The sequence below is a fragment of the Poromitra crassiceps genome (assembly GCF_964638095.1).
Source record: "Poromitra crassiceps genome assembly, chromosome: 15".
Classification (NCBI taxonomy): domain Eukaryota; kingdom Metazoa; phylum Chordata; class Actinopteri; order Beryciformes; family Melamphaidae; genus Poromitra; species Poromitra crassiceps.
Genome location: NC_139634.1, coordinates 33,210,092 through 33,222,591, shown reverse-complemented (window position 1 = coordinate 33,222,591; position 12,500 = coordinate 33,210,092). Strand labels below are relative to the sequence as shown.

At 45.6% G+C, this 12,500-nt stretch overlaps 1 protein-coding gene across 1 annotated transcript in view; it reads left to right on the top strand.

The window, feature by feature from the left end:
• Positions 1 to 12,500, top strand: part of LOC310790563 (teneurin-2-like) — a gene marked incomplete at both ends in the record, with an annotated part of 240,232 nt that overhangs the window by 13,898 nt on the left and 213,834 nt on the right. The window contains one exon of the mRNA XM_083652265.1: positions 12,272 to 12,500. This exon is cut by the window's right edge and continues 68 nt beyond it. Coding sequence (XP_083508391.1) covers positions 12,272 to 12,500 — 229 coding nt within the window. The remainder of the gene's footprint in view (positions 1 to 12,271) is intronic.

The following is a 12,500-nucleotide window of genomic DNA, read 5'->3' as shown; positions in this document are numbered from 1 at the left end:
GAGGATGGCTTCAGCGTGGCGTGGTGTGCAGCTGGTGTGAACGGTCTCACCTGTTAACAAGGACGCCGAAATGAAACTGCGGGGCTTCAGCGTGGCTTCAGCGTGGCTTGAGCGTGGCTTTGGTGTTTGGTGTGAACGAATGCTTAGCCACGGTCTGCCAAACGCAAGCGCGCAGCCTTGTTGAAATGATTTCAGTGAGTGTATCAGTACCTTTTGAACATTTTCAGTACATTTGAACAATACTGGTCGCTATAATCGTGATATGAAATTGTCATACCGCTTCATCTAATCAGAACAGGAAAGAGAACCTCTTCACCTGCAATTTAAATAGATTGTGAATAGCTATAAGGTGATACAGGTTGACAGAGCAGGCCTGGACCTTAGGCAACATAAAATAAAATAAATGCTGATTGTGTTTTGGCAGATTTAATCACACCTCCATTATTCAGGATGCTATTGTGCATATGATGAAAGATCTCTTGATTTAATCTTTCTCTAAAATAGCTTGATGATTCCCACTAAAGAAAATGATGAAGACTATCATTCCTTATTTACTGGAGCTGAAATGGCGAGTATGAGAGAGAGAGAGAGAGAGAGAGAGAGAGAGAGAGAGAGAGAGAGAGAGAGAGAGAGAGAGACCATCTCTGGTCAGACCAGAGATGGTGATCTCATTATCCAATACTGTAGAGTTTTTGTTCATTAACATATTCACTCCTGGTTTGTGTGTGTGTGTCTGTGTGTGTGTGTGTGTGTGTGTGTGTGTGTGTGTGTGTGTGTGTGTGTGTGTGTGTGTGTGTGTGTATGCACGCGCGTGTGTGTGTGTGTGTGTGTGTGTGTGAGCGTGCGCACGCGAGTGCGTGTGTGCAATATTCACATCATTTTTTATACTACTTCACCTCATCACCATGGAAACCTTGACTTATAAAGATGTTTTAGTATTCTTCACTGCTACGCCTGTGTGTGTGTGTGTGTGTGTGTGTGTGTGTGTGTGTGTGTGTGTGTGTGTGTGTGTGTGTGTGCGTGCGTGCGTGCGTCCGTGCGTGCGTGTGTGTGTGAGAGTGAGTGAGTGAGTGAGTGAAAGAGGGAAGAGGGAGAGAGAGTAAAAGTATGTGCAATTATTAATTGCACATACTTGCAATTGTAAATGTAACAATCCTACAAATTCTTACTCGCTCATCTCATCAGACAGATAGCAGTGAGTGACCTTTGACCTTCTACACACTAGTGTAGGAGTGTTGGTTTATTGTCTTCAATGCCAAATCACAGGCAATATCCCTCTTCCTTTTAATAGGAGTGGAGAGTGAGCAGTCCTGTATTTTGGATGCGTTTATTGAGACAGTAGGAGGGCTGACAGGAGATCCAGGTGAGCAGCTTCTAGAGGGAAGTGATCCAGGTGAGCAGCTTCTAGCTTCTAGAGAGAAGTGATGCAGGTGAGCAGCTTCTAGAGGGAAGTGATGCAGGTGAGCAGCTTCTAGAGGGAAGTGATCCAGGTGAGCAGCTTCTAGAGGGAAGTGATCCAGGTGAGCAGCTTCTAGAGGGAAGTGATCCAGGTGAGCAGCTTCTAGAGCGAAGTGATGCAGGTGAGCAGCTTCTAGAGGGAAGTGATGCAGGTGAGCAGCTTCTAGAGGGAAGCGATGCAGGTGAGCAGCTTCTAGAGGGAAGTGATGCAGGTGAGCAGCTTCTAGAGGGAAGCGATCCAGGTGAGCAGCTTCTAGAGGGAAGCGATCCAGGTGAGCAGCTTCTAGAGGGAAGCGATCCAGGTGAGCAGCTTCTAGAGGCAAGTGATCCAGGTGAGCAGCTTCTAGAGGGAAGTGATGCAGGTGAGCAGCTTCTAGAGAGTAGTGATCCAGGTGAGCAGCGTCTAGAGGGAAAGTGATGCAGGTGAGCAGCTTCTAGAGGGAAGTGATGCAGGTGAGCAGCTTCTAGAGGGAAGTGATCCAGGTGAGCAGCTTCTAGAGAGTAGTGATCCAGGTGATCAGCTTCTAGAGCAAAGTGATGCAGGTGAGCAGCTTCTAGAGGAAAGTGATCCAGGTGAGCAGCTTCTAGAGGGAAGTGATCCAGGTGAGCAGCTTCTAGAGGGAAGTGATCCAGGTGAGCAGCTTCTAGAGAGTAGTGATCCAGGTGAGCAGCTTCTAGAGGGAAGTGATGCAGGTGAGCAGCTTCTAGAGGGAAGTGATCCAGGTGAGCAGCTTCTAGAGGAAAGTGATCCAGGTGAGCAGGAAGTCAGGGTCTCCTCTCACTTTGCTCTCTTTCTTTCTCTCTCCAATCTATTTCTTTCTCTCCTGTGTCTGTTGGAACTTTTCTGAACTAAAACTTTATTAGAAAGGAAATCAACCTACCTGTATAACAGAAATAATAATTTAATGTTCTTCCGGATACCAAAGTGCAGTGCCGGTGAATTAATTGGAAACAAGTGAAAATGGAAAAGGTTCATAAATGAGGCATTTTTGCTGCTATTTTCCACAAAGTCTGGCCTTTTCTTATCTGTGACAAAGAAAAGAAGGCTTGTACTGTTATTAAGTCATTTCTGTAGTTTTATGGGATTATATTTGCCCTTTCTTCCTCTACCCAGGAGCAGTCCACCAGTTCAGAACTGAATCAGAACTTGTTTTAAAGTGCCATTTCCGCCCAAAGCTGAAAGTGGCATCTCTGAGGGTGGTCCACAGTGTAGACCATTTGGAGCCAGAAAAAGAAGCATATAAGTGCTGCCTGCGTTAAAACCTTTATGGAATGACATGGTGGGCTCAGTGAAAGTCAGACAGCATAATGCACAATCCTGCTGCCTGTACTTTGCCTGTCAAATGGCTAACAAGCACAAATTATCTTTTAATGATAGGCCCCTCATATCCCACACTCATGCTGTTTTACAGTGTACCCCCCCCCCCCCCACACACACACTCACACACACACACACACACACACACACACACACACACACACACACACACACACACACACTGTACTGTACACACACACACACACACACACACACACAATGTACTGTACACACACACATGCACACGCGCGCACGCATGCACACACACACACACACACACACACACACACACACACACACACACATACATACTGTACTGTACACACAAACACACAACGCTTGCAATCACACTGCACATCCCATAATGAGGGTATTTTACTGTGTTTTATGAAGTGAAGTACAATTGATTTAATGGATCACTGCAGATGCCATTCCCTCTTTTTAGCGCAGTTCCAACAAGATCCTCTGTGTCCGTGTTGTTTTTGTGAGACTCAAAATGCGGTGCATGCATCGCTGTACTAGCGCCCCCTCTGGTCGGTCGGGTGGGAACTGGGGGGAATAGTATGATCCTCCCATGTGCTACGTCCTGCCAGTGAAGCTCCACGCTGAGAAGCGGCTGGCAACTGTGCACGTGTCGGAGGAAGCATGGTGCTAGTCTACGGCTCTCCCCAGATCAGCAGAGTCCACAGTCCAAATGGTGGTTCATCTGAGGTGCAACTGAAAACTAAATGTCTGGGGGGGGGGGGGGGGGGGGGGGGGGGACTGAAGTTCCACTTGTGTAAAATTTCAACGGAATGATGGGTTAAAGGCCGGCTTTACTGATTTTCAACCAGATTTGTGTCATTACAATGTCAGTAGTATGATTAGATAAGCAGCCTTTACCTCCCCTCACTCAACCCTCTTTGCTGTTCTCCCTTATCTTTCACATATTTAGTACACCGCTCTGACGCGTTTTACGTCACGACTGCGTCAGAACATCACAAACGCCAATACAACAACACAAGAATAGCCTAAGGTGACCAGACGTCCCCGATTTTCAGGGACAGTCCCCGTTTTTGGTGACCTGTCCCCGGCTGGAGCTGTCCCCGAAAATGTCCCCGATTTTCTACTGGCGTCTGCGGTCAATATGACTCTAGCTCTAGCGGGCCCATTCTTAAGTCTAGAGTGAAGATACTTATAGGCTATGAAACTGTAAGACCTACAGCACCCATTGGGACCAACAATGCCATGCTACCTTGTCGGGAAGGGGACTAAAAAGCATGGTCAATTTCAAAGGGGACCCCTGACCGCTCTCACCTCAGGATATCTGAATGAGAATGGATTCTATGAGTACCCATGAGTCTCCCCTTTACAGACGTCACTGGCCAACCACTCAAGCAGGAAGGAAGGTTGCGGGAGGCTTACGGGCGGGTTAGCCTAAGCATATCACAGCATCACATGTAGTCCGTTGATCCAGACATCCAACAAGTGCACATGCTGCTTCCTGCTGGTCCAGGAAATCTTGAACAATGAAAAAACACTTATGACTGTAACACCGAAAATACTTTTTGAGATCTGAGGCTTTTCATAAAACATTCGGCACTCTAGGTTCGGACAGCCAGGCCTCATGCTGCTGGAGAACACTTTGACATTTTGTAAAGGGGCACAGTGAATGAAGTGTGTGTGTGTGTGTGTGTGTGTGTGTGTGTGTGTGTGTGTGTGTGTGTGTGTGTGTGTGTGTGTGTGTGTGTGTGTGTGTGTGTGTGTGTGTGTGTGTGTGGGGGGGGGGGGGGGGGCACCAGGGGCCTCTTCGTATTAATTTATTAATAAATGAAACCGGAATCATCCCCCTTTTCTATTTCATGGGTAATAACATTGGAATGATATATTGATTGCCGGACTGGAAATGTCCCCGATTTTCATTTGAGAAATCTGGTCACCTTACAATAGCCTAACGTTAGCAGACACCGCAAACAGCCCCCTTAAACAGGCTGAGCCAGTCTCGTTCTGGAGGGAACCCAGCTGAATTCACGTTGGATTATGATATCAAGCCTTGATCCATTTTTATTTTACTCCTTAGCAGTGTGGATCGTACAGGTATAGTCCTCCTCTTTGAAATGGCGACTGCAAACACCCAGATCGAAGCGAGCTTGGTAATGTAGCCGTTCTGTACCTATGCTAATGTTAGCTATCCAGAGTAACCAAGCCAAATGCCTTCTTCTTCTTCTTCTTTGAGTTTTATGGCGGTTGGCAAACATATATATGTGCATTACCGCCACCTACTGGAGTTTGATATCAGCCAAATGCCTGAGGGGTGGGCGTGGACTTAGAAAACCACGAGCCCAGTGCATTGTGGGAAGTGGAGGATTTCTGCACCCCGAACCCGCCCCTCATTAAATATATTAATATACGTTAATATACGTTAAATATATCCACCTTATTTCTAGTGGCCATGATGCCTATGCGTTTTTCTTCCAGTGTGATCCTCCCAGCCTTGTTGCTGACAGCTTGACACCCGTCTGGGCGAACGGAGCAAATCACTAATCAGGTCCAGCTTGGCAGAAATCTCGTCGATAAATATCCCTTTAAGAGCGCAGTGCACAGCCTACTGTGGCTAATGTTAGCGGCTAGCTAGCTATGTTACATGGCAGTAAAACGCCACTAAATGACCAAATTGATTTAACTTTTAACCATTTCGAGTAACACTGTTTCCATACGGACCCCCAGCATTGGTTAGTTGTTTATAACGTGACTATATTTATAACTTTTATAACGTACTCCAGTTTCCGGTTTATAATTCGGGTCTGTAGCCAGAGTATAGGAAATGGCAAGCTGCAACAATAAGTCACGTTAAACCAAAACTTGTACCCACAATTATTTGTACAGTGGGACATTCAAAAATAAGGTGGATATATTTTTTTAATCAAGTAGATTTCTCTGCCATTTCTGTTTTATTTTTATTTTATTATTTTTGCTGTATTGAAGACGTACCAAGCCGTGACACCAATGTGTCATATCGACCGAACCGTGAATTGTGTTAGTTTAAGTATACTTGTTTTCATTTGACTTAATATAGTTGAGGCCCATCTATTACATAGCAAATGTGAAGCTGCTGTTGACATGTTTAACATTTTAACAGGAAAAACTAACACTAGCCAAAAAAAGTGCCAGGTATTTGTTGTTATTTTTCTCTTGAAAAACCAGTCCACAGTCTACCATGAAAACATTGTAGCTCAGTAGCCATCCATTCTCTCTTCCTCTCTCTCTCTCTCTCTCTCTCTCTCTCACACACACACACACACACACACACACACACACACACACACACACACACACACACACACACACACACACACACACACACGCACACACACACACACACGTCTTTTTCCATCTGTCCATCATTCTGTTTTTTCCCCCTCTGCTTTTCCCCTCTATTAGTGAAGAACGTTCAGTCAAGCGTACTAGATCGCGCTGCTTTCGTCTGAAAGCACAATCCAATTCAGCTGTCTACACACACACAAACACACTCGCAACGAGTACACCCACCAGTTGACAGGCAGAGAAAAACACACACACACACACACACACACACACACACACACACGGGCGCGTGCGCAACCCAAGGCATCTGCGAGAGTAACACAGGATTCGCCTAATCTATAAATACACACGACGCATGTTAATATGTACTGTGAGTATGCAAGTGACAGGACTACAAACATACACACTCCAAAAAGAGAAAGGCCTTGATCTGATTAGAATGCAGTGCCACATTCCGCCCCACATCTGTCATAATATGATCTACCTAACATGTGATTGGTTTTCTATTTGTGGAATAACGGAGATAGATTTTCATGTCTGCTTCAGGCGCGCGCACCAATCCATCTTTCTGTGACTACATGTAGATGGCTGTGGCATCGAGCTGTGTCTGATGCTGATGCTGAGAGGGACTGATTGGACGCTGGATGTGTAATTACTGGTTATGGGATGTTAATTGTATAGAGCGGCGGCCGGTGGGATGTGACGGTAGATACATAATGCGAATGCGAATGCGCCTGCGTACACACACACGCACGCGCACACACACGCACACACACACGCACACACACACTTTTGTGTACATCCGTGTACATGATTCCTCGTGTTTAGACTAGAAGGTTTTTTGTGTGTGACCCAATTATTGTAATTGTAGCTGGATGGGATAATTTGCATACAGACTATTGGAAACTAGAGCAGGCACATTTTCCACCGAGCTCCTTGGGGTGATTTGCTGACTGATGTTAAAGAAGCCATGTGTTTAGCTCTCTCAGGCCTGCTGGAGTTCTCCCCTGTCTTCATACCATACTTCATTTCAGGTATGGGGGGAAGTGCACAATAGAGTTAGATTCATTCTATGCATAATACTGTAGTGTAAAATACCAACAGAAGACGTGTCATGTAAAAATGGTTACTTTTGTCGTCCTTTGTGATAATTTGGAGGAATGCCAAAGAAGACAAAGAATGGTAATATTCCCAGAGGTGTGGCAGTACGATTAATGGATTAGTTGTCAACTATTATTATTATTTATTTTTTGATCATTGATGGATCACTTTGAGTATTTATTCATTTTGGGGGGGGGGCAACAACATCAAAATGCTCGGATTACAGCTTTTGGAATGTGAATATGTTCTGGTTTCTTTACTCCTCTATTACAGTAAACAGTGAATATCTTTGGGTTGTGGACAAACAAGACATTTGAGGACGTCATCTTGGGCTTTGGGAAACACTGATCGACATTTTTCACCATTTTCTGACATTTTGTAGACCAAACAACTTATCAATTACTGTGAAAATAATCCTCAGATGAATCGTCAATAAAAATGAATTGTTACTGTAGTTGCAGCCCTAGTTGTGTCCTTATGCGCACTGTAGCCTATTAATCCGCCTGTGCAGTGATGTGCTCGCCTCCGCTCTCTAGTCCGGTCCATCTGTTTGTCTGAGTAGAAGTTTAGCGCCTCTCCTCGCTCTCCAGCTAAGTTTCCGTTTAGACCCCCCCCCCCCCTCATCTTGTTTGCCATAGAGTACTTTCAACTCTGGAGTTACGGCGAGGATGTGAAGAGGAGCAGCAGAGGATTTTCATCTGTTTCAGTCCTTTCTCTCTCTCTCTCTCTCTCTCTCTCTAAATGCGTCCAGCCGTACGTACGCCTAACAAGTCACAGTTAACCCAGTCATACAGCTGTGCCATTCTTAAAGCACTGATTCATATGCTGACACACGATGCCAACTTCCCCCCGCTCTCCTCTTCCCTCGCTCACAAACCGCTAATGAACTGAATCACAACTGTTTTTCCCCCCCGATCCCTTTTGCCCCAACAGCTGATGGTGAGCGATTGCATCCACAATACTCTTTTAATTAGTATAGAGAATAAATTGGTTGAGCATGCCTTTTTCCTTAATTGCTTTTTCCTCAGCTTGGATTTAATTGGGCTGCAGCAGTGTTTATTGATCTCCTTTGATGTGCTTTAATTTGGATAATTTTATATATTTATTTTGGACGTGACGAGTCGGTTTGTCTTGGGGGGCCGTATAGGCAGCGGGGCCGCTACCTACTGCAGCAGACTGCGGTATATTCAGTGAGCCTGGGGTCCAGCGAGCGATGGTAACTAGGTGGAGAGATCATCAGACCCAGAAGGCAGTAAAGGAGTGATGGTAACTAGGTGGAGAGATCATCAGACCCAGAAGGTGGTAAAGGAGCCATGGTAACTAGGTGTAGAGATGATCAGACCCAGAAGGTGGTAAAGGAGCATGGTAACTAGGTGTAGAGATGATCAGACCCAGAAGGCAGTAAAGGAGCCATGGTAACTAGGTGTAGAGATGATCAGACCCAGAAGGCAGTAAAGGAGCCATGGTAACTAGGTGTAGAGATGATCAGACCCAGAAGGCAGTAAAGGAGCCATGGTAACTAGGTGTAGAGATGATCAGACCCAGAAGGCAGTAAAGGAGCCATGGTAACTAGGTGTAGAGATGATCAGACCCAGAAGGCAGTAAAGGAGCCATGGTAACTAGGTGTAGAGATGATCAGACCCAGAAGGCAGTAAAGGAGCATGGTAACTAGGTGTAGAGATGATCAGACCCAGAAGGCAGTAAAGGAGCCATGGTAACTAGGTGTAGAGATGATCAGACCCAGAAGGCAGTAAAGGAGCCATGGTAACTAGGTGTAGAGATGATCAGACCCAGAAGGCAGTAAAGGAGCCATGGTAACTAGGTGTAGAGATGATCAGACCCAGAAGGTGGTAAAGGAGCATGGTAACTAGGTGGAGAGATCATCAGACCCAGAAGGCGGTAAAGGAGCCTGGTAACTAGGTGGAGAGATGATCAGACCCAGAAGGCAGTAAAGGAGCCATGGTAACTAGGTGTAGAGATGATCAGACCCAGAAGGCAGTAAAGGAGCCATGGTAACTAGGTGGAGAGATCATCAGACCCAGAAGGCGGTAAAGGAGCCTGGTAACTAGGTGGAGAGATGATCAGACCCAGAAGGCGGTAAAGGAGCCTGGTAACTAGGTGTAGAGATCATCAGACCCAGAAGGCAGTAAAGGAGCCATGGTAACTAGGTGTAGAGATCATCAGACCCAGAAGGCAGTAAAGGAGCCATGGTAACTAGGTGTAGAGATGATCAGACCCAGAAGGCAGTAAAGGAGCCATGGTAACTAGGTGTAGAGATGATCAGACCCAGAAGGCAGTAAAGGAGCCATGGTAACTAGGTGTAGAGATCATCAGACCCAGAAGGCAGTAAAGGAGCCATGGTAACTAGGTGTAGAGATGATCAGACCCAGAAGGCAGTAAAGGAGCCATGGTAACTAGGTGTAGAGATCATCAGACCCAGAAGGCGGTAAAGGAGCCATGGTAACTAGGTGTAGAGATCATCAGACCCAGAAGGCAGTAAAGGAGCCATGGTAACTAGGTGTAGAGATGATCAGACCCAGAAGGCAGTAAAGGAGCCATGGTAACTAGGTGTAGAGATCATCAGACCCAGAAGGCAGTAAAGGAGCCATGGTAACTAGGTGTAGAGATGATCAGACCCAGAAGGCAGTAAAGGAGCCATGGTAACTAGGTGTAGAGATCATCAGACCCAGAAGGCAGTAAAGGAGCCATGGTAACTAGGTGTAGAGATCATCAGACCCAGAAGGCAGTAAAGGAGCCATGGTAACTAGGTGTAGAGATGATCAGACCCAGAAGGCAGTAAAGGAGCTCCTGCACAGTATGAGAGGCCTCAAGAGAACAGCTCTTTGATCTCAGATCAACACTCCATGAATGCCAATGCTCAGCGGTGAAGGGAGGGAGGCAGGCCTTCAATACAGATTCCTTCCAGCAACTAGTTTGGAGTTTGTGCCTGACTCATGCATGCGTCATCTCTCCACCTTCTTCCTTCCACGCCAATGCCCAATTTCCAGCAACAAGAGAAGATTACCGGGTGCTCACTTGTAGGCTCCAGGTGAATGTGAGGTGCTCTTGAAGTTAAATATAAACTTGAACCAGATGGAAAAAGCCACAGCTGGCTTCAGGCACTCTCACACAGAGTCAAGGATAAAGTAAAAAGCCTCTCATTAATATATATCAAAATAGAATGAGTTAAGTTAAGAATGACAAACGCTGACCGGTTTCGACCACGCAGGGTCTATGTCACGGCGTGTCAGGAAAGATCACAAGTGGAATGCAGTGATTTCCTATATAGTCAATTAGCCAATTAGTGGCCACGGGAAACAGGATTACATGGATTACATTTGCATATTCACAATCAATACATCAATAAAAAGCATCACAGCAGGTCATGTGATTATCACAGGAGCCACAGGCAAGAAAAAGACCACAGGTAGTAAATTATACAACATTACAGAAAAGGTCTAAAATCTATTTCCTCGTTGAGCATTGAATTTTAAAATCCAGTAAGTCTCTCTCTGTAGTCATGTATTGAGACATCACCACCTCTATTTGACTGTTGCACAAGCTCAATGCCGTCTACTTCCAGCAGGCTGTCGTTGTTATTGTGACAGGTACTGTATGGAAATGGTGTGCCATAGGCTAATCATTATTGTTGCTTCTTCTTATAGCATATTTCTATTATATTTCAACCGCCTCTTGGTGCGCCCTATGTAAAAGCATTCACGAGAGCAGGTCAGACGATAAACAACATAAGTAGAATTGCAGTTGATAAAGTGTTTGCTTTTGTGTATGTCTTTAGTCTTGACATCTACAGTACAAACTCCTGTTGTATGACGTTAGAGCAGTGATTACAGGTGGTTTGCATACATTTGAAAGTCCCTATAGGTCTCTTGAGCCAGTGGCCTTCCTTTCTGGCTGGAGGAATAGCTGTGTGTGAGTCTGTCCTATAAGGAGGGGGCTCGCCTGTAACAGAAAGCAGGGGGAGATTGGAAAATCATCTGAACATCTGAACTTGCACTGAACTTGCACTGATCCATTGATTATGTCTGACCTATTGCACTTTAAACTGTATGCACTTCTGCTGAATACGATGCTGCTAGATACTGTTCCTGAATGTTATTTTGTTCTTGCGTTATTGTTTGTATAGGGTGTGCTGCTGCACTGTCTTGTCTTTTTTGTCTGAGAGCGAACCAAGACAAATTCCTATCAACTTTGTTGACATGGCAATAAATTGATTGAATCTTGAATCTTGAATCTTGAAATGTCCTTAAGGGAGGAGTCACTCCTCAGGATATACCAATTGGATAAAATAATCTGTAACATGTAACAAAGTGTATACCTGATGTGGCTTTTCTCTGTCTGTTTGACTGTTGTAGCAGGTCATGATCGTGTGGCGGAGGCTGCCTTGGTCTGAGTTGTGGATACAATAGTCTTACTATACGATGTGTCAACAAAGCGTTTGGTCAAATGTTGAGACTGTATTGTAAAATCATCATCCAGATCACAGATCCTCCTCAATCTTTGAAAGTGGTCATATGGGATATTATTTTTGAGGTGGTGAGGATTGAAAGACCCATAATGCAACAGAGAATGACGATCCGTAGGCTGAACAGTGTAGTGTGTAATTTATTGTCTCTCCTTTATGAATGGTCAGGTCTAGGAAGTGGATCTTCTCCTTAGAGACTTCCATAGACAATTGTATGTTCTCATTAGTGTTATTCAGAAAATTGTAAAAAAAAAAAAAATCTAATCAAAACACATGTACCTGCCATTATAAAGGAGGACAATGTCATCAATAGATCTGCAATACATCTTAATGTTGTCTCTGAAGCGATTCATTGCAGGGTTAAAAACAAATTCAGACGCACAATTTTGAGCTTGTGTGTGTGTGTGTGTGTGTGTGTGTGTGTGTGTGTGTGTGTGTGTGTGTGTGTGTGTGTGTGTGTATGTATATATGTGTGCGTGTATTTGTTTATGTGTGCCTAGTATTTGCTTATGTGAGAGTCTGCATTACTGCGCGTGCTTCTAGTAGCAGTGTATGTCCATCCGGTCCCATACCCCACCTGCGTAACACGACTCCTCTCTCCCTCACAGCGGGTAACTTCACTCTGGCCGAGCTGGGTGTGTGCGAGCCCGCCCCGCCTCCCCACCCCGCCGCCGCCCCCTACTGTCCCGACCTGGGCCTGCTCCAGAGGGGGACGTACTCGCTCAGCGCCGGCTCCGACGCCGACTCGGACCCCGAGGGGCCGCTGTCCCCGGAGCAAGCCATCCAGCTGTGGGCCGGCCGGGGCGGGGTGAAGTCCCGCCGCAGCTCGGGGGTGTC